We start from the raw sequence: 23,419 nt of genomic DNA on the forward strand, positions 1-23,419 counted from the left end.
GAGCCTGGTGGACTGTAGTCCAAAGGGTTGCAAAGAGCTGAACATGACTGAATGACTAAGCATACACATGCACGTTAATAAATACAATTCATAGACTTACTGCCTAATTTTACTGAAAACATTTTATGTCTCTCATTTCTTTTTTCTAATTGAACTTCCATCAACACCATTTAATTGTCAACATCAACACTTGCATTTCTGAGTGAAATGTTCAGTTTATTTCTTAGACAATAAATAAATATACACTAGGATAAGGAAAGCAAGTGAATAACCACAGTGACCTCTGGCCTCTGAGCTATGTTACAGGGGTCTTCAGGTGACCTCAGGTACAAGTTCCTGACTTCCATCCTCTTTCACCCTCTCCTAAAGTGTCTATTCAGCTCTTGGACTCACCTGCCTGCAGAATCTGAGAGCAAGCTTTCTGCATAGAAGGAAAATGACTGACGATGCAGAATAAAGTTTTGTCCACAAACAGGACAACAGGAAGAAGTCTTCTAGCCAGATATAGAGCTGCAAAACTAAGGATCACATCCTAGTCAAACAGCTATGACCCAGGCTGAGGTACTGCAGGAGAGCAGATATTTACGTCTTCCTATGTCAGCTCATTAAGCATGTTTTCCTATTGTGACTCCAGTCTATAAGTACAGGACTTCCCTTGGAGACACTGGTCTGGGCAGAATGGAGTTTTTCTTTTTCCTGCTCATTCTCTGTTCCTAGGAGATTGCTTTAGGTGAATTCAGTTTTTACTACTCTTTCTCCAATAATTCTCCTGCTTCCAAAATTCTAAGCCTCCTAGCACCTCATCACATCCTTGAGTTCAAATTTTCTCAAAAGCATAATATTGAAGATTTTTCTTAAATAGGTCACATGTGTCTTCAAATCTTTGATTTGTGGTGGGGACACAATCACCAAAGCTTCTGGAAATAACTATTCCTCTCTTCAAAAAGGGGAACAACATTTTTCCTTTAGTATAAAATCTTGGGTATTATATTCCCTGGATTCATGGTGGTTTTTCCAAGCTAATTGAGAGTTTTCTACTTACATCACAAGTTCAGAGCTGTCATTTAGTCCTCAGTACAAAATATTTCCAACTATAAAAGAGATACTGAGCTATTATTATGCCCTATAAACTAGATTAGCAGATTATGCTCATGGGTGTCTTAGTCGCTCAATCATGTCTGACTCTTTGCCGCCCTGTGGACTGTAGCCTGCCAGGCACCCCTGTCCGTGGGCTTTCCCAGGTAAGAATAGCTGAGCTGCCATTCCCTTTTCAGGGGGTCATCCTGACCCAGAGATTGAACCTGGGTCTCCTGCTTGCAGGCAGATTTTTTTCCCATCTGAGCCACCAGTGAAGCCCTTACATATTATAGAGATTGACAAATTTAATTTTAAAACCAGTGTATCCTATGAAATAGTGCTTTTATGAGCATCATTTTCCATAGTCAAAATAGGACTCAGTGGGATTTAATGTTCTACTCAAAGGTATAAACCAAGTAAGGGATGGAATCTGATTGGAATCCCTCAGTTCTGGAGCTCTGGGGCAGTGATTCAATCTGAGAAGATTTAGTTCTTGGAAATATTTTGCAGTATCTGAAAGGATGCTGCTAATATTCTATAAACCACAGAACATTAGCAGTATTAGTTGGAGACAACTCTTGAGAGTCCCTTGGACTGCAAGGAGGTCCAACCAGTCCATGCTAAAGGATATCAGTCCTGGGTGTTCATCGGGAGGACTGATGCTAAAGCTGAAACTCCAATACTTTGGCTACTTGATGCGAAGAACTGGCTCATTGAAACACTGAAGGTGGGAAGAGAAGGGAACACAAAGGAGGAGATGATTGGGTGGCATCACCGACTCGATGGATACGAGTTTGAGTAAGCTCCAGGAGCCGACGATGGACATGGAAGCCTGGCATGCTGCAGTCCATGGGATCGCAAAGGGTTAGCCATGACTGAGCGACAGAACTGAACTGAACAGCACCCAATATAAACAATTATCCTGTTCCAAATCAACAGTAAGATGGTGAGAATTCCTATTCTAGATCAAAATATTTCTAAATTCACTGTACATACAAATCACCAAGGGTTCTAGTTCAAGGCAAATTCTGATTCACCCGGTCTCTTGTCGACCCAGGGACCCTGTTTCTGACAAGCTCCCAGGTGTTGTTGATGCTGCAGGTCCGGGTCTGTGAATCACGCTTTGGGTGGCAAGAAAGAGGTTCTGTGTTGGAATCAGGTATACACAGTTTTGGGCTTCCCTGGTGGCTCAGACAGTAAAGAATCTGCCTTCAGTGCTGGAGACCTGGGTTTCATCCCTGGGTCGGGAAGATCCCCTGCAGGAGGACACAGCAACCCACTCCAGTATTCTTGTCTGGGGAATATCATGGCCAGAGGAGACTGGTGGGAGACTGGTGGGCTACAGTTCATGGGGTCACAAAGAATCAGACATGACTGAGTCACTAACACTTTCACTTTCACTATTCAGTTTAATCTTCTTCACCAAAAATATTTTATATATATAATTTTGAAAAAGTTTTCACTTGCTTTATAGGTGATTACACAGAAACTTATCATTTTAAACACAGCAACCAATGTTTTATCCTAATGAGAATAGGACACTTTCCCAAGAACACCAAAATCCAAACGTCAGTGAGTAGATATAGGGCATGAAAGTGAAATATTTTGCTTAGTAATACAAAGTGTAGTTTAAATTTTCTACCTATTGATTTTTTCCCCTGACTTAAATGCCATATTAAGTGAATGTATTCAGATGTGTTCTTCTGTGTAAACTCTGCTTGGAAATCTGTATTTGACTAACACATAACTAGGGTAAGTACTGTGGACACCAGTAAATAAGAGAACAGGATCCTAAAGAAAAGATAAACCTGAATAACCACCTCTAAAGCAAACTGTAGGTTAAAGTCTCCATTGTCAAGAAGAGCAATGAAGGAAATAATTTACGTAAGCCAAAAAGGTAATAATTAAGGAATGGTGTATGCAAAATGAAAACTATAGTCACAGTTTTCCTCTGATATAAAACTACATAAAATGCCTTGGCTAGTAAGTGTAGCTTTTTTCCCCACTGTTGTGCTATTACTTCTAACAATTCTTTCAATAACACAAGAGAAAAAATATTTGGGCTGATGTGTATCATTTGAGAAGAAATAATTCTTAAGAAGTCCATGTTATTCCATGAAAAAATGGGAATTGTAAATATTGTGAAACAGGTTTGGGAAAAATTTTGAGAAATTTAAAAATGGACAAAGGGTAAAATTGTTTATAAATCAGACAGAGAAAGAGCTTACAAATGTGAGTTACTTCACTGTTATCAAGAATTTGAATCAAAGAAATGAAAATTTCAGGGAATAGAGGGATTGAGCAATTTTTACTTCTACGCTCTGATCAAAAAGTATCAAATTCTGTCTCAAATGCTTTGCATCCTACAAAAGTGGGAACTCCTTTAATCCTATGACTGTTGGTCCTTTTATACCTGCCATTACAAAGAATATTTTCAGAGCCTTCTTTATGTCTTTGTACCTTCGACTCCAGATCTCAAGGGGTTTGACATGGGTGTGAACACAGTGAACATCACTGCGGCAAATGCACTCGACTCTAAACAGAAGGGTTTGTGGAGCAGCAAGGCTGAGGTACAAGCAAAGCTCATACAATAAAGCAAGAATACAACTGAGAGGTGAGAGGCATGGGTGCAAAGCACTTTATACTTCTCCCAAGGTGATGGCATCACACATATAGAGGAAACTTTCTTAGAATGAGGGTAAAAGATCCCAGGCAAGAGATCACCACTCTGGAATAGTACAATTTCAAAATACGTCACCATGTCACTAAGAAAGGTGTCACGACTGGCAAGTTGGACATCCTGTTTGATTTCACAGGAAAAGTGGAGGATTTCCAAAGTTGTACAGAAGGACAGTTGTGACCCTATTCATCTTTGTAACCAGGAATACAGGACACTCAAGAATCAAACACCAGAAGAAGCAGTCCACAGATCAGAAGGTTCAGGGTTTTAGAATAGTGCAGAAGTTAACAGATGGCCATGAAGTGGTCATAGGCCTTTGTGGTCAGGAAAATGTTGTCCAAATCTACAAAGAGTGGGTGAATGTATAGTCATGACTTTGCCTTCTTCGGGATGGTGGTTAAGGGACACGTTTCTACAAAGAACAAATTGGAGAAGAATAATTACATGGGTGTGCGGCAGTAGGAGTCAGAGACGGTGGCCAGAATGATGAGCAGTTTTTGTTTTTTAATTTATTTGGCTGCACAGGGTCGTAGTTGTGGTGTGTGAGATCTTCACTGCAATATGTGAGAGTTTTAGTTGTGACCTGTGGGATCTGGTTTCCCTATCAGGAATCAAACCTTGATCCCCTGCATTGGGAGTGTGAAGTCTTAGCCACTGAACTATCAGGGAAGTCTCAAGATAAGCAGGTTTTCAAACGCAGTGATCAGGTACATGGACAGGAAACTCTCAAACATGAGGGGCTGCAGTTTTGATTCCTCTGATATTCAAGAGGAAGAAATTGTGAATTGGGGTATCATTTCCTGGTCCCATGTGGTCCTTACCAACATTTGTTAATTTTTGTCTCTTTAACAATAGCCATTCTGACCAGTGGGAAATGTATCTCACTGTGATTTTGATTTCCAGTTCTCTGAAGATGTCAAACCTCTTTTCACGAGCCTGTTGACCATCTGTATGTATTCCTTGGTGGGGGGGTGGAAGTGTCTATTGAAGGTCCTTTACCTGTCTTTAATTTGGTTGTCTATGTTTTTAATTAAGTTGACTGAATTCTTCTTTTGAATAACAGCCCCTTATCAGATGTATAATGTGCAAATACCTTTTCCCAGGAGTAGGTTTCCTTTTAGTTTTGTTGCTGGTTTCCTTCACTGCAGAGTTTTTTTGCTTGATATAGTTCTGTTTATTTTTACTTTGATTTTTCTTGCCTGGGGAAATATATCCCCCCCCCCAAATATTTCTAAAATTGAAGTTAAGGTGTTACTGCCTATATTTTATTCTATGATTTTTGATGTTTTAGACCTCACATTTAAGTCTTTAACCTATGTCGAGTTTATCTTTATATATAATGTATATATAATGTATAGTGTATATATAATGTATAGAGTGGTTCAGTTGCATTCTTTTCCCTGAAGTTGTCCAGTTCAGAAAATATTCTTCTTCATTTTGTGACTGTTACCAATGAAGCAGCTACAGTTATTTTTAATGCTTTTTTCTTTAAGCATTGTACTGTAATTGTTAACAACCTTGTCTGATAAATAGTTTCAATTTTCTGATTCTATCTATCACCTTATTCAATTTTGGGGTACTTTTGTTTTTTCATTTCAATTAGAAAAGAGCATTTCAATATTGTTTCTATTAGAGAGAATAGCATTGAAACATGTATTTTATCATATGTGAAACAGATCGCCAGTCCAGGTTTGATGCATGAGACAGGGTGCTCAGGGTTGGTGCACTGGGATGACCCAGAGGGAGGGGATGGGGAGGGAGGTGGGCGGAGGGTTCAGGATGGGGAACATATGTACACCATGGCTGATTTATGTCAATGTATGGCAAAACTGATACAATATTGTAATTAGCCTCCAATTAAAATAAATAAATTTAAAAAATATAATAGTTCTGGGTGTTGAACTTCCACAGCTTATCTTTATCTGTGAGATAACCATTCTTTCATAACTGAAGGATAACTTTTCTGGATAGAGTATTATGGTTGACAGTTTTGTATAACAATATTATGAGCATGATATTTCATTGACCTGATGAGAAATTTGCTCATAGCCTAATGATGATACCTTTGTAGGTTACTCTTCTTTTTTTCTGGCTGCCTATAACATTCTTTCTTTGCCGTCATCTTGGCTGGAGAAATCCTGAAAATGGTGGGCTTTATTGCCTTGCCCAGGGTGACCAAGTTTAAGGACTACACTATCTGTATTACCTGGTTCTCTGTGGCTCTAGATGTTGCTGCATCCAGGAGGCTAGGGTCCCGTGTACCACGTCCACTGATGCTACCAGGTCCGTCTGGGGCAGTGAGCTCAGCTGCCTCAGTGGTGCAACTGAGACCAGGATCACTGCCTCTGTTGTTCTCCCAGTTCCATCTCCTCTAGGTGAAAAATCCATTCACCTTCAGATGTACAACAATGTGTATCTCTGGTGCCCTGACATGTTAGGTAGAAAAACTTTGTTTAGTTATGGGTGTTTTACTAGTTGTAGATTGAAGAGGTGAGACACAGGGAGCGTCTTCTGCCACCGATGCTGACATCACCAATGATAAACTATTTTTTTCCCACAAGTTGCAAGATTAAAATACATACATAAGTGGAGTAGACTATCATATATTAGTGAAGAAAGAATTGCCACATGGCTGCATACAACCTCCGGGATGAGCTTTAGAGTTGTAATGTATAAAATTACAAGTGCATGTAGACTTATGAGGAGCCCAGAAGAGATCAGAGCAACTCAATATTAAATCTCACTTGATAATAAAGACATTACATTCAAACATTTACTATTAGGGTTGGTGGTTATCATCAGTAACTGAGCAAAATATAAGATTGCACAGAACTGAGGACAAGTATAATAGATTTCTCATTCTATGCATTTATTCTGATAGTTAAAGGTAGTGATCAGCATTACTGCCTTTGAATTTTATTACAGAAAATGGTGCTAAAAAGTACTCCATTGCAGTTTCCTCCCTGTTAAGCAGTAGATTGGCAGGCATGTTCGGTTGCATAAATTGTGACCTAAATCACATGACTGGATAGGCGGTCAAGCTCTCTAGTGAGTCACCTTTGATCATGAGATACACATACATATACATATATGAAAAGTTAACTCTTGAGCAATGCAGGGGTTGGGGCAATGACATCCTGTGCACTTGAAAATCTGCCTATAATACTGCAATCAATGCACCTCATCCACAATTCCATACTCTATGATTCAATCAACCCTGCTATAAAATTATATAAATTGCATTAGATTTCACTTGTACTTTTTTATATGAGTAATTCATCTCACGACTATTCTTTCAGGAAAACAAGGCAAAAATTACTTGGGATGATATGTGTCATTTAAGAATAATTTCTTTCTCATGTTACTCCACGAAAAAAGAGAATGTCCAAATATTTCATATCCAAAGTTTGGAGAATTTTGAAATAGAAAAAACAAAACTTTAAAAAATGCCTATATAATAGACTGGGAGAAAGCTTATATATAAAGTGAGTCACTGGATTTGTATTGAGAGCTTGAATTACAATAAAATGGAAGCTCCAAGAAACAAAGAGGAGTGAGTTTTGTTATACAATGGACAAAGAATCACAATTTCTGGTTGCAGGACTATTTTCTGTGAAATCAAGGACAGTTCATCACTCCCAGGGCAATTGACTGCTTTGTGACTGCCATCCCATTGAATCACTTCAGAGTTTCTCTTTATGTCTTTCTTGCTCAGAAAGCAGATAAAGGGGTTCAGCATGGGTGTGGTTGTGATGAAAAAATAAATGATGAAGAAAAAAAGTGATAAACTTTAGTTTCATATTTGACTGTCTAATGAAATTGTGGAAATGGCTTTGGTTGACAAGTTGGTACTTTTTCCTAGGGAAATAGTACGACTCATGATTTTTCTTTTAGTAAACTGATGCAAAGAGTTGGCTCATTGGAAAAGACCCTGATGCTGGGAGGGATTGGGGGCAGGAGGAGAAGGGGACAACAGAGGATGAGATGGCTGGATGGCATCACCGACTCGATGGACATGAGTTTGAGTAAACTCCGGGAGTTTGTGATGCACAGGGGGTCCTGGCATGCTGCGACTCATGGGGTTGCAAAGAGTTGGACACAACTGAGCGACTGAACTGAACTCAAACTGAAAAACAAATTGTTCAATAGAAAACATTTCACTTCAGAAGAAATTATTCCCAAGGAATGCATGAAGAGTCATGAGGTAAATGGGAATTTCCATATATTCCACTTAAGGTTGCAAATCAATTTGTGGAAGAGGAAAAAAAGATAGCAAATAGCATAAAGATTAGTCAACAGAGCTAGTTAACTTGTATAAAGAAATTAAAATCAAATAAATGGAAATATCAGGCAATAAATTGAAGGAGCAAGTGTTCTTTTCACAATCAGATCAGAAAATCACAATTTTAGCTTCAAAGGCATTGCATCTTGCAAAAATCAGCATTTCTAAGACCTCAAGACAATTGGTTCTAATATGGTTGTCATCCTAAAGAATTTTCTCAGAGCCCTCTTTATGTCTTTATTCCTCAGACTGTAGATGAAGGGGTTCAGCATGGGTGTGACTACAGTGTACATCACTGAGGCTGTTACACTTGAATGTGAACTGTGGGTAACAGCAGGGGTAAAGTACACTCCTAAGACTGAGCAATAAAATAAGGAGACAACTGAGAGGTGAGATGCACAGGTGGAAAACGCTTTATACTTCCCCTGAGCTGATGAGATTCTACGTATGGAGGAAATGATCCTAGAGTAAGAGTAACATATCCCAGCGAATGGACCACCACCCAACAGCGCAACTGCAAAATGCATCATGGTTTTATTAAGAAAGGAGTCAGAACAGGCAAGCTGGATGACCTCTTTGAATTCACAGAAGAAGTGGGGGATTTCCAAGACTGTACAGAAAGACAGGCGCAGGGCCAGTAAAGTTTGTAACAGGGAATTGAAGGCACCTATCATCCAGGACACCAGTACCAGCAGTGCACACAGCCGGGGGTTCATGATGACTGTGTAGTGCAGGGGGTGACAGATGGCCACATACCGGTCATACGACATGACAGTCAGAAGGAAGTCATCCAACTGTACAAATAGTAGGAAAAAATATATCTGAGTGAAGCAGTCTTCATAGGAAATGACTTTGCTTTGTGTTTGTATGTTCACCAGCATCTTTGGGATGGTGATGGAAGTGAAGCAGATGTCTACAAAGGACAGGTTGGAGAGGAAGAAGTACATGGGGGTGTGGAGCTGGGGGTCTGAGTTGACAGCCAGGATGATGAGCAGGTTTCCAACCACAGTGATCAGATACATGGAGAGGAAAAGCCCAAATATGATGGGCTGCAGTGCTGGTTCCTCTGAAAATCCCAGAAGAATAAATTCTGAAATTTGTGTTTTGTTGCCTAGTACCATATTTTGGAGGTCACTATTAGGAAATGAAAAAAGAACATGATTAATTTTTGTACATGTGAGCATTAACATAGAAGCTGTAAATTACACATTTCTGTATTATTCAAGGTATCTTCTGTGACATCTGTGATTAGAAATTCCTGTTTCACACTCAGGCTTTTGGCCAACAGCTCATGTACCCAGTTTAAATGCAAGATTCTTCCACACATTTGAGGAATTTATGTTGAATACTGACCATCTTTTGGGGTGAATGTATAGGATGCTAAGAACAAAACTCCCTACAGTCCAAAAGTGAATAAAATTATAAATTAACAAATACAAAAACACATTGCCGTGTCTTATAGTGAAAGATGCTGTGGAAAAAATTCACTATAAAACAGAGTAAATGGAAAAACAAAGCAGGTATAAGACAGGGGCTTCCCTCATAGTTCAGTTGGTAAAGATTCGGCCTGCAATGCAGGAGACCTGAGTTTGATCCCCAGGTCAGGAAGATCCCCTGGAGAAGGAAATGGCAACCCATGCCAGTATTCTTGCCTGGAGAATCCCATGACAGAGCAGCCTGGCAGGTCCTCTGGGGTCACAAGAGTCAGACACTACTTCACTACCATGACTTTTAAGATAGAGTGGAAGTGTTATGCTTCAGGGAGACCTCACACAAGGAGAAATTTGAACAGAGACCTGATGGAAGACAAAGGAAGATATTATGTTATCTGGAAGAGGAGAGTACCCTGTTGGGGAAAGAGTCAGTGTGAAGTCACTGAGGCTGGGACTTGTTTCAAATAGTCAAGGCTCAAAAGGAAGACCAAGTGTCTGGGGGAATGAGTGAGGGGAGAAAGAGAGACGATGTCAAAGGATGCTGATGACCTCCCTGCTGCTGCCAAAACTGCAAGGCGGAGTCCCTCATGCACATGTGCTTCCTTTCACATTTTTATTATGCTTTAAAATTTAAAATAATTCCTTTAAATACAAACAGATTCCCTCCCTCCTTATTTTCATCTTCTGGGTAACACTATTGTGTTTGTCTTTTACAGGTCATATTTTGGAGTAGGTAAACTTAAGTACCACTGCCCAGAGAACTGCTCATTCCCCAAAACACACTCTCATACAAATAGAGCACATGTTTACTTACCGGGATTATTACTCCCTGCATGTCCATGCTAAGTTGCTGCAGTCCTGTCTGACTCTTTGTGATTCTATGGACCGTAGCCCAAGGTCCCTCCATCCGTGGGATTTCCCAGGCAAGAATACTGGGGTGGGTTGCCATTTCCTTCTCCAAGGGATCTTCCTAATTCAGGGACTGAACCCAAGGCTTCTGCAATGCAGGCAGATTCTTTACCATTGAGCCACCAGGGAAGCCCCATCGCTCCCTAGTTCTCAACTCCAGCCACAATGATTAGGAAAGCAATAACACAAAGCAAGTTGTCAACATCAAAACATCTTTACCCTAAAGAATAGTACCTAAGTTCTAGTTGGTGAGCCTCCCTTGGGGCTTCATTTAATGTGACCATTTGGTGTTTTGTATTAAAAGATAAATTTAAAAAGCAGTTCAAAATATGACAGAGAAGAAAAGGACATGGGGAGGAAAACAAGGGTCACCTGTGGGTCATATCTCTTCCTGGTTGCCTTATTTTAGAGCACATGTCTTGGTTTATGTATACCTCAGTTTTGCAGGCACTTCATCTTCTAGGACAAGTCTAGTGACCTCAGTGATATATATCATGGTCACCCCCATACTGAACCCCTTCATCTACAGATCAAGATCTAATCAGCTCAGTTGGTCCCTGAGAGATTGTGATGACAAAGCTTCCTTAGTAGTGGCAGCATTCCAACCCCAGTTTTAACCCCTCAATGCCCAGAATACCTAATGAAGCAGCCTGCAACAATTTATCAAAAGGAAAACGAGTCGTTATCTTTATGCTGTCAAAACATGTTTTATAGTGTTTTATAATGTGAAAGCTTTTATTCTTTTTCTGTTAAAATCACAGTCAAAGGAGGAAAAAAGAAACATCCTACTGGCTGAACACTGCACTAGGAAACTAACAACAATCAATTATTGTTTGAAAATGATTAAAAATTATTACAAACCATTGTTATGTTAGAAACATTAGCAACAGAAAATATACAAATTTCAATAATAAATTAAGTTTTAAAACATAATTGGTAAAAGGACTGTAGACCACCCAGATCATCTGTCCACGGAATTCTCCAGACAAGAATACTGGAGAAGGGTGCTATTCCCTTCTCCAGGAAAGACTTTTCTACATGATCTTCAATACAAAAAACTGAATCAGAAAACCAGCATCTGAACTGCAGAACTAACGCATGTTAGCTGTATGAACTTAAGTAAGACTACAGATCCATTCTAAACGCTAATATCCTTACTCAGTGGAAACAGTGGTGTCCATCCTTCTACATCAGTAGACAAATGTATGTAAAAAGCTTAGCAAAATTCTTCCATGTTATTAAGTGAATGATTATCATTGGTGATGAGATTTAACTGATTTTTTCTTGTCTCACAAATTTCTCCATTGCTTTCCCACTTAGGCCTAAAGAAGTCTTACAAAAATTAAAGCTCAATAGCATACCTGTTTTCATATTAAGTCCATATTTTTCATGTGAATATCCAACATGAAAGAATATGCTGTGAAACGTATGTCTTAAGAACTCCGTTGCAAGATAGTATCTACCTCCATGGGAATATGTCTTTTTAACTAACACAGAACGTGCCTTAAAGCATCACATCTTTAAAAAATGTCTTTAGCTCACTGCACATGCCTCTAAATCTACTTTTCTTATTCCCGTTATCTAGAAAACTCCTTTAATATCCTCTAATTTTACTGGAACCACTTCATGCTCCCACTTCCTTCCTCTCTCTGATCCAACTGGACTTCCATTCCCATCACTTAATCATCAACAACAATGTATGCTGCTGAGTCCATCAGACATTTCTCTTTTTAACATATTTTAAAAATGAACTATAAATTAATTAGCCAACCTACCAAACAAGCATGGCAAATACCTCGAGTCTGTACTAGACTTATTAGACTCTCAAGTGATTTCAAATAAAAGTTTTCCACTTCCATTCTCTCTGAATCTTTCCTGAACTACTTATTAAACTCATAGACTCACCTAGATGAGGTCTATGAGAGGAAAATCTGTGTGGATATCCAAATTCCTCCCTGGATAGTTGATGGTGAAAACTGAAGCTCTGTTGCTGGGAAGGTACCCCAGCCAAAATTTTTACTCCAAAAGCATCAACCATGTCCTGTGCAGCCCAAGGTTCTACATCTACAGGAACTATAACAGAGGAGATATTTATAGCTCCCTATGTCTGCTCATTAGACACTGTTTCCTTTGTTACTCTGATCTCAGAGCACATCACTTCCCTGTGGGACACTAGAAACAGAATAAAATTTTCCTGCTGAAACTGTTCCCAGGAGACAAAGTTGGATGTCAGTTGAATCTAGTTTGTATTACTTCTTATGAATTCTCCAGTCTTCCAGAGGTCTAACCTCCTTGCACTTTATCTAAACTTCAGTTAGCATTTTCTAATCTGAAAAGGAGGAATCTATTTTGACTAATTTCCATGGATTTCTAAATTATTGTCTTGTTCCAAGTGTCAGGCAAGTGTATGCTCCTCGGTTCTGTCTCATCACAACAAGGATTTGGGGTGACGGACATTAACGCCCTCAACACATCACAGCTCTCGGGTCTTGGACAGGCGGTGTTATAACTCAGGTTTCAAACAGACTGTGTTATAGCTCTTAGACAAATCAGTGTTACAGCGCCATATTACAGCTCTATTTTATATAAAAAATAGCAGGAAAATCCATCCTCGAGTCATGAGAGCATGTCAACTCAAAGACACAAAGAGAAGAGCGCCCCAGCACGTGGGGGAGAGAGAGAGAGACCCCCAGCCCTTTGGCTCCTCTTTTTTATGTTTTTCTTTCTTTTTTTTTTTTTTTCTCCCCCTGGGCCTGCCTTATGTAAACTGGGCTAGCCAGGAGTGCTGTTTGTTCTACCTGAGGTCTTCACTCAGGTCCTCGGACCTTCCTTTCTTCTATTTCTGCTGGCTTTTCCCTTCCTTGTCTTTTAGCCACCACCCTTCTGGATTCTTGTTTTCTATTCTAACTACCTAACACAAGGATCAATAGCTCCTGATATATCCAGAGTATTGGTACTCTTCAACAAAAGAATTGTATTGTTTGCTACAAAGCCATATATAATCCTTGGCTTCATGTGACGTTTGACAAATCAGGAGATTTAACTCTAATTTAGAGCAGTTATTTACTCCTCTTTAAAAAGATTTGTTAATCATGACATATTTCGATATATATTTGAAAATCACCCACAGAATTGTTGTTGTTCAGCTGCTAAATTGTGTCCAACTCTTTGTGATCCCATGGACTTCAGCCCTCCAGGCTCCTCTGTCCTTCATTATCACTGGAGATTGCTCAAACTCATGTCCATTGAGTCAGTGATGCTATTTAACCATCTCATCCTCTGCTGTCCCCTTCTCCTCCTGCCTTCAATCTTTCCCAGCATCAGTGTCTTTTCCAATGAGTCAGTTCTTCTCATCAGGTGGCCCAAGTATTGGATTTTCAGCTCCAGCATCAGTCCTTCCAGTGTATAGTCAGGGTTGATTTCCTTTTGGATTGATTGGTTTGATCTTCTTACTGTCTAAGGGGTTCTCAAGAATCTTCTCCAGCACCACAGTTCAGAATATATCATTTTTTTCAAACAATTATTTTTTAATTGAAGGATAATTGTTTTACAGAATTTTGTTGTTTTCTGCCAAACATCAACATGAATTAGCCATAAGTATACATATATCCCCTCCTTCTTGAAACTCCCTCCCATCCCCCACCCCATACCACCCCTCTAGATTGTTATAGAACCCTTATCACCCAAAACATGTGACTTTCTGTCCATCTGAAGTTTCTTGCTTTCCTTTGTCTGCCCATGGTCCTTGTTGTTTATGTGATGTGGGATTTCCTGCCACTTGCTGCTACTGCTAAGTCACATCAGTCGTGTCCGACTCTATGCGACCCCATAGACGGCAGCCCACCAGGCTCCTTCGTCACTGGGATTCTGCAGGCAAGAACACTGGAGTCGGTTGCCATTTCCTTTTCCAATGCATGAAAGTGAAAAGTGAAAGTTAAGTTGCTCAGTCGTGTCCGACCCCATGGCCTGCAGCCTACCAGGCTCCTCTATCCAAGCGATTTTCCAGGCAAGAGTACTGGAACTTGGCCCTGCCCCAATTTCTCTGTTCATCCTTAGCCACCTGCCTGCTGGCACACACTGACACAGGGAGCAGCTTTTTGGGAACAGATGGCTCAGTGGTAAAGAATCTGCCTGCCAATGCAGGAGATGCAAGAGACTTGAGTTCCATCATTGGCTCAGAAAGATTCCTGGGAGTAGCAAATAGCAACTGTAAAATGAAAATATCTCCTGCCATATCAATAAACAAGAAATGTCACAGCCATCAGCTATCTCTGGCCTCCAAATGTTGAATGGGGGAGCTCCTAAAACTGCAATCCAGCAGATGCTGCCACCGGCCCCCCACCCCAAGGGGTAATGCAAGAAGCAGCCATTTGCCCCTCCTTAAGAACAAGGAAACAGGATTTGGCCCAAGACAGCCAAGGTGCATATGAAAAGAATGAATTCAGTGAGTCCAGAGACTTACAACTTCCCATACAATGAATGTTAAATTCCTTAATTTGATATTTGACTTTGATGTTTAGCCTGCCTGCTCCCTTTGTTGCAAAGATGTATAGCCTGACTTCCCCTCCTTTATCCTTGGAGCAGTTTTCTCAGAGCTACTGAGATGCTGTCTCCAGGTCTGGGAACAGCCCCACCGAATAAAGTAACTCTCTTTCAGGTTGTGGATATGTTTTTTAGTCAACACAACCTATTCTAGTATTCTTTCCTGGAAAATTCCATGGACAGAGGAGACGGGGGGGCTACAGTTCATGAAGTCACAAACAGCTGAACACAATCGAGCACGCGCACGCGCGCGCGCACACACACACACACACACACACACACATACACACACACGTGAAACCCACTAAAAGTATAGGAGCTATATTTTGATATTCTTTCTATTTTGCAGTTCAGTCTCTGGTTTACTTACTCCCTTTGTCTGGATCTGCACTCTAAATCAGGATTTAGAACACTGTTATCACAGAACAAATTGTAGTCACAGCCTGTTTCAGTAAAAAGCTTTATTGGAACACAGCATAGTGGATTGAATAGTGGGCTTTCAAAAGATATGTGTACATCCTAACCCCTTGTACCTGCCAAAGTGACCTCATTTGGGGGAAAAAATATCTCTTACAGATATAATTGAGGACTTCTAGTGAGATCAACCTAGATTATCCAGGTGGACCCAAAATCCAATGACAGATGTATTTATAAGAGATACAGAGAGGAGATACACAGGTTTGAGAAGAAATTGTGAAACTTGGGTATCCTTTCCTGGTCCAATGCGTCCCTCACCAACATGTGTTGATTTTTTTCTCTTTGATAATAGCCATTCTACCCATCCCTGGAGGAAGAAATGGCAATCTCCAGCATTCTTGCCTGGAAAATTCCATGGAAAGAGAAGCCTGGTGAGCTATACAGTTCCAAAGGGTTGCAAAGAATTGGACATGAGAGAGTGAATAAGCACAGCACAGCATTCTAACCATGGGAAGTGCATCTCGCGTTTAAATAGTGACTTTGGTGTGCATTCCTTTGGTGATTGATGACGTTGGGCCTCTTTTCATGTGCCTGTTGATGAATCTGACGCCTTCCTTGGAAAACTGTCCATTGAGGATCCCCTCCTCATTTTTTAATATGGTTGCCTTTTGTATTGAGTTGATTGAATTCTTTGTATTTTTTGATTAAAAAAACTCTTCATTGGGAATATAATTTGCAAATACCTTTCCCCATAAGACAGTGGCCTTTTAATTTTATTGGTGGTTTCCTTCACTTTTTCAAAGCTTTTTAGTCTGATGTAATTACCTTTGCTTGCTTTTACTTTTTTATTGACTGAAGAGATGTATCCACAAATATATTTCTAATTTTGATGTCACAGAGGAACAACCTATGTTTTGTTCTATGATTTTTAATGTTTAAAGTCTCAAATCTAAGTTTTTAATCTGTATTGAGTTTATTTTTATATAATAGCATAGTAGTGCAGATCCATTTCATTCTTTTGTACCAAGTTGTACTAGAAAATAACCCTTTTCATATTGTGACTTAGTTACCAAACTGAAGTAGTTTAAGTTATTTTAATGCTTTTTCCCTCTAAAACTTACACTGTAATTTTAAACAACTCATTTTGATATAGAGTTGCAATTTTTCTGATTCTGTCACCCTAGGCATAGTTTTGTGTCATTGTGCCTTCTCATTCAAGGTAAAAGAGAACGTTTCAACATTTCCTATAAAGCATTCTAGTGATTCAAAACTCCCAGCGTTAGTTAGTCTGCAAAAGCTTTTATTTCACTTTCATATCTGAAAGATAGAGGCTTCCCAAATAGTTCAGTAGTAAAGAATCTGCTTGCAATACAGAAGACTCAGGAGACAAGGGTTCTATCCCTGGGTCCAGAAAATATTCTGGAGAAGGAAATGGCAACCCACTCCAGTATTCTTGCCTGGTACATCCCAAGGACAGAGGAGTCTGCTGGGCTACAGTCCTGTCCGTGGGGTTGCAAAGAGTCAGACAACAGCTGAGCATGCACACACACACACATACACACCTGAAGGTTAACTTTGCTGAATAGAATATTCTTGGCTGACAGCTATCATCTTTCAATATTTTGAGAAAGTCATTCCATTCTCTCTCATTCTGTGGAGTTTCTCCCAAAAAATCTGCTGATACCCTAATAAAGGTACCTTTGTAGGTTACATTTAAAATTCTTTGTCATTGACTTTCGACAGGTTTAATATGTCTGTCTTGGAGTAGGTCTTTTGCATTGAAACATTTAGGTGTCCTATTATGATAGCTTTGTGGACTTGTGCATATAGTTCCTTCCCCAGGCTTTGAAAATTCTATTATCTCTATAAATTATCTCTGTTCCTTTCTCTCTCTTTTTATTCTTTTTCTTCTGTGATAAAGTGAAAGTGAAGTCACTCAGTTGTGTCCAAATCTTTGCAACCCTGTGGGCTGTAGCCTGCCAGGCTCCTCCATCCATGGAATTTTCTAGACAAGAATACTGAAGTGGGTTTCCATTTCCTTCTCCAGGGGATCTTACCGACCTAGGGATCGAACCCAGGTATCCCACATTGTAGGCAGATGCTTTACCGTCTGAGCCACTGGGGAACTCATTATCTTTCTTACCTCTTCTAATGGACTCAGATGTTTCTCACAGACTATCTTCATTAAAAAATCTTAGTTCTGTCTTCACTTCTCCTAAATCACTCTACCTTTCAGCTCACTGTTACTCACATCCATAACGCATCCTTTACTTCCAGTGTTTTCTAACAACTCATTTATTGAGCTGTGCAGCTCCAGAATTTCTGCTTGGTCATGTCTAAGAGTTTTCATCTTTTCGGAAAGTGTTCCTTATGTTCATTATTATTTTTATTCCTGAGCTTATTAAAGTCCTTTATCAGTTTTATTATAATTTGCTGAATTTCTTCCAGATGCTGCTTTGAATTTTCTATTTAGTTGACCACAGTTTTCCATAATGTTAATATTAGCTCATGGAGAATTATTATTTCCCTTTTGTGAGTCCATGTTTCTGTGGTTTTTCATGGTACTCACTAGACTGGTCTTCTGCCAGTGCATTTGAAATAGCAAACACCTGCTTTATATGGGTAAAGCCTTGTTATTTTGATTCTAAGAATTCAGATTGCTAACTAGAGGCCCTTCTTTGTTTTTCAGTTAAGCTCTATTGAACAAGGTTTTAGTTTCTTCTATATGACCTACAACTGCCTATAACTGAGAAGCTGCAGTGCCTACCCTTCAGTGTCCCTACCAGATATCCCTACCCTCTGGAGGTCTGGTGTGTTGGGAAGAGGAAACTTTCTTAAAGTATAGATGTTTTACTAAAGGTAGATTGAAAGGGAGAGACAAAGGGAGTATCTTATGTTATCATGATGCTGACATACTAATGACAAACTCATTTTTCCATTAACTCTGACATAACAGGCACTCAAAATGGAGAAAAGTATCATTTACCGCTAAAGAAAGAAGTACACTATGCAAAAACTTTCAGAATTAACAACATAGAGAAAGACAGATGAATATAGACTCATAAGGAGCCCAGCAGAGATCAGAACTCCACTCTACACAGTTTCATTTGGTAGTAAAGGGGTTGTATTAAAACATTTATCATGGACGAGTTCTAATGCAGCAATGTTCAATGATTCAGCTTAAAAGCAAACAGGACTGAAAGCAACATTAGTAATCTACTCCTTATCATTCTAGACAATTATATAATATTTAAATACAGCATTCATAGTTACTCTGCTTTTAAAATTTATGTCAGGTAATAGTATTAAAAAAAAAGTGATCCCATTGAGATTTCATTCCAGCTAAGTAGGAGATTGGAAGACAAGTTTGCTTGCTCAAATTGTGACCCTGTGTCCTGTGACCAAACAGATTTTTTTTTTTCAAACAGATATTAAAGCTCTCCAGTGAGTCTTTTTTGATCATGATGATCCATACATATATTTGTATATAGAATCCTAGACCTTGAGCAACACAAGGGTTGGGGGCATTGACCCTTTGCATAGTCCAAAGTTCTCATATAATTTTATAGTCATTTCTTTATACCCAATAATTCAACCAACTTAATTTAAAATAATATGATTTTTCTTGCTTGTCAACTGTGTTTTTTCAAAAGTAATAGAATTCATCATTCTTTCAGGAAGACAAATGAAAATTACTTAGGTTGTCATTCAAGTTTTTTAATTAATTTTTTAATAGGAGGCTAATCACTTTACAATTTTGTGTTGGTTTCTGCCTTACAACAACAAGAATCAGACATAACTATGTGTATCCCTCTCACCCTTTCATTCCACCCCTCTAGGGTATCACCATTTTGATAAGCAATTATTCTGAATAAACCTGTGATGAACCATCAGAGGAATGGGATTTCCAAACATTTCTAATCTAAACTTAGGAAAATTTTGAAGGAGCAATATATACTGTCTGATATCAGACTGATGAAGAACCCTCTTACACTGTTGGTGGGAATGCAAACTAGTACAGCCACTATGGAAAATAGTGTGGAGATTTCTTAAAAAACTGGAAATAGAACCGCCATATGACCCAGCAATACCACTTCTGGGCATACACACTGAGGAAACCAGATCTGAAAGAGACACGTGCACCCCAATGTTCATCGCAGCACTGTTTATAATAGCCAGGACATGGAAGCAACCTAGATGCCTGTCAGCAGACGAATGGATAAGGAAGCTGTGGTACATATACACCATGGAATATTACTCAGCTGTTAAAAAGAATTCATTTGAATCAGTTCTAATGAGATGGATGAAACTGGAGCCCATTATACAGAGTGAAGTAAGCCAGAAAGATAAAGAACATTACAGTATACTAACACATATATATGGAATTTAGAAAGATGGTAACGATAACCCTATATGCAAAACAGAAAAAGAGACACAGAAGTACAGAACAGACTTTTGAACTCTGAACTCTGTGGGAGAAGGTGAGGGTGGGAAGCTTCGAAAGAACAGCATGCATATTATCTAGGTGAAACAGATCACCAGCCCAGGTGGGATGCATGAGTCAAGTGCTCGGGCCTGGTGCGCAGGGAAGACCCAGAGGAATCGGGTGGAGAGGGAGGTGGGAAGGGGGATCGGGATGGGGAATACGTGTAACTCTATGGCTGATTCATATCGATGTATGACAAAACCCACTGAAAAATAAAAAATAAAAGAAAAAGAAAAAACTTAAAGACAGTTTCTACAATTTCCATAGAGAAGCTGAATCAAAATAAAAGGTTAATCAGAGGAAATAAATAGAAGGAGTAAGTTTTACTCTACAAAGATCAAAGCATTGCAATATCTGCTTCCAAGTCTTTGACTTATGTGATTGAGAAAACATTCATTCCCTTCATGTAATTGGCAGTTTTATACCTGGCATCCCCAAATAGAATCTCTTCAGAGACCTCTTTATGTCTTTGTTCCTCAGACTGTAGATGAAGGGATTCAGCATGGGCATGACCACAGTGTACATCACCGAGGCTGTTGCATGTGTGTGTGAACTGTGGGTAACAGCAGAGCTAAGGTACACTCCTAAGATTGTACCATAAAATAAGGAGACAACTGAGAGGTGAGATGCACAGGTGGAGAATGCTTTATATTTCCCTTGAGCTGATGAGATTCCAGTTATGGAGGAAACTATTTTAGAGTAAGAGTAGATTATGCCAGCAAAAGGACCACCACCAAAGAGAGCAGTTGAAATATAGATCACTATGTTATTGAGGAAAGTGTCAGAACAAGAAAGTTGTATCACCTGATTGAGTTCACAGAAAAAGTGGTGGATTTCCAAGTCTGAGCAGAAGGACAATCGCAACACCATCAAACTGTGTAACAAGGAATACATGATATTCATTGTCCAGGAGAGCAGTACCAGCAGTCCACAGAGCCGGGGGCTCATGATGACCATGTACTGCAGGGGGTGGCAGATGGCCACGTACCGATCATAGGCCATCACAGCCAGGAGAATGTCATCTAATCCTGCAAAGAGTATGTAAAAGTACATCTGGGTGATACAAGCTTCATAGGTGATAACTTTGCTATGTGTCTGGATGTTCCACAGCATATTTGGGATGGTGGTGGAGGTGAAACAGATGTCTACAAAGGATAGGTTGGAGAGGAAGAAGTACATGGGGGTGTGGATGCGGGAGTCTGAGCTGACAGCCAGGATGATGAGCAGGTTTCCAAACACAGTGATCAGGTACATGGAGAGGAAAATCGCAAATCTTAGGATCTGCAGTTCTGGTTTCTCTGAAAGTCCCAGAAGAAGAAATTTTGAAATTTGTGTATTGTTCTCCAGTTCCATATGGCAAATGTGGCTATTGGGGGAAAAAAAAAAGAAAGCAACATGATTAATTTTCATTTAAACGGGCATACCTGAAATAGCTGAAATAGTATAATTTCTATTTTTCAGGCAAGAAATTGATGTTAATATGTTGCATATATATAAATTTTTCTTGACGGTATACCTCATTTCACCTCTGACTAGAAGTTTTATTGTCCCATTCTCAGTAAATTTACAAGGGTTTTGATCCCTGGGTCAGGAAGATCCCCTGGCAAAGGGAATGACTACCGACTCCAGTATTCTTGTCTGGAATTCCATGGACAGGATCCTTGCAGGCTACAGTCCAGGGGGTCACAAAGAATCTGACACGACTGAGCTACTAACACTTTCACTTTACAGTTTTAATGAGAAATTCTTTCATGCCTTTGAGAAACATGTATTGAGAGCCAACATGTCCCAAGCACAAAGAGGGATGCAGAAAAACAAATCTCCACATTCCAAGAATGGAGATAGATGATATCAAAATAAACATTTTATAAAGTATGTCAGATGGTGACAGATGTTATGAAGAAAATAAAACCAGATACAAAGGAGAGAGTAGTAGAAGGAGTTATTTTGCACAGTGTGTTCAGGCAAGTTCTGCACACAAAGGGTTATTTGAAGAGACATCAAGAAAGAAAGAGAAGCATCTAGTGTGATACCAGAAATGTGTTCCTGGAAGAGAGAGCTGCCACTGCCAAGGATCTGAGGAAGATGCTTGTTCCACGTGTTCAAATGCAAACAAAGAAGCCAGTAGGGCAAAGGAATAAGCAAGAGATGGAGTGATTAGAGATGGTGTCAGGGATGCCGAAGAAAAACATGGCCTCTCTGCTACAGCTGAACCTTCATTCCACAGAGAATCCCTCCTTCCATGTTGCTCCCAGCACTTCAGAAATTTAGTTGCAAAGGCAGCCTGTGGATTGAAAGAGGTCCTCTTCTTAGTACCACCTGTTCACTGAGTTCTGGCCTCTCTCACTTTATTATGTCACGCATTGGAAGGACTGATGCTGAAGCTGAAACTCTTAGTACTTTGGCCATCTCATGCAAAGAGTTGACTCATTGGAAAAGACCCTGATGCTGGGAGGGATTGGGGGGCAAGAGGAGAAGGGGATGACAGAAGATGAGATGGCTGGATGGCATCACCGACTTGATGGGCATGGATTTGGGTAGACTCCGGGAGTTGGTGATGGACAGGGAGGCCTGGCATGCTGCAATTCATGGGGTCACAGAGAGTCGGACACAACTGAGCGACTGAACTGAACTGAACTGAATATATGACCGGATGTTTCTGCTTTCAGAACTGCTCTCACTCCACAAGGTACAGACACACTGTGGCTTCCTGGACTGTTACTGTCATGATTTTCTCATCCAGAACCACCCTCCTTAGGCCATCAGTTGTGACAACTCAAGCTGGTCGGATCAGATTAAGTTTCTTCTAAAGAATTTTTAAAAGGTACCTAGAAATTCCACTTCATAAATTTCCAAGGAAGCAATAAACTTGAAGTTCCTTTCTGTTTTGGCCACCTGATGCAAACAGCCAACTCATTGGAAAAGACCCTGATACTAGGAAAGATTGAGAGCATAAGGGGGCAATAGAGGATGAAATGGTTGGATGGCATCACTGATTCAATGGACATGAGTTTGGGCAGACTCCGGGAGATTGTGAGGGACAGAGAAGCCTGGCATGCTGCAGTCCATGGGGTCACAAAGAGTTGGAGAAAACTTGGCAACTGAGCAATGACAATAACCACCCAGTATTTAAAGAAAGATAAAAAATATTAGAGACAGATATAATGAAGGAAAAATATCTAATGAGCTCCAGTGCCCCTGAGAAAATGTGACTAAGCAAAATTTTCTTTGTTTAAATGAACATTGAAAATTCAGCTACATATCCTTAATGCCCAGATAAGATCATAAAGAAAAATATTTTTTGCCAATGACAGAAACAGTGATATAAATTTGAAAATATCATATAGATTTCATACCCCAAGAGAAAAATAAGCAAAGGGAGTAAAGTAAGAAATCAAAATGGAAACATGGAATACAACAAAATTTCTCTGTGTGTTATATGAATCAGTAGAAGATTTGTTTGTCCTGAGTGTTTTTCATATTATTTTACAAATTATATTTTTTTGATCTGATACTGAATGAAGAAAGACCTGTTTTCTTATGGGAGATATTTTATTTATTATTCTTGTGCTTAATAGCTTTTTTTTAGTAAA

The 23,419-nt window shown here is 39.6% G+C and overlaps 2 protein-coding genes across 2 annotated transcripts; both read right to left on the reverse strand.

Moving 5' to 3' along the window:
* Window positions 1-8,203: 8,203 nt before the first annotated feature.
* Window positions 8,204-9,160, reverse strand: LOC136156109 (olfactory receptor 7A17-like). Its single transcript, XM_065918549.1, has one exon. It carries the CDS (start codon window positions 9,158-9,160, stop codon window positions 8,204-8,206), a length of 957 nt encoding a protein of 318 aa, XP_065774621.1.
* An 11,068-nt stretch (window positions 9,161-20,228) lies between these two features.
* On the reverse strand, window positions 20,229-21,179 carry LOC136156125 (olfactory receptor 7A10-like). The gene has a single exon (XM_065918577.1). It carries the CDS (start codon window positions 21,177-21,179, stop codon window positions 20,229-20,231), a length of 951 nt encoding a protein of 316 aa, XP_065774649.1.
* Window positions 21,180-23,419: the final 2,240 nt, after the last annotated feature.

This window comes from Muntiacus reevesi, chromosome 1, assembly GCF_963930625.1.
Source record: "Muntiacus reevesi chromosome 1, mMunRee1.1, whole genome shotgun sequence".
Classification (NCBI taxonomy): Eukaryota; Metazoa; Chordata; class Mammalia; order Artiodactyla; family Cervidae; genus Muntiacus; species Muntiacus reevesi.

Coding starts and splice junctions, on each gene's coding strand:
- LOC136156109 (XM_065918549.1), bottom strand. CDS start 9,160: ATGGTACTAGGCAACAAAACACAAATTTCAGAATTTATTCTTCTGGGA.
- LOC136156125 (XM_065918577.1), bottom strand. CDS start 21,179: ATGGAACTGGAGAACAATACACAAATTTCAAAATTTCTTCTTCTGGGA.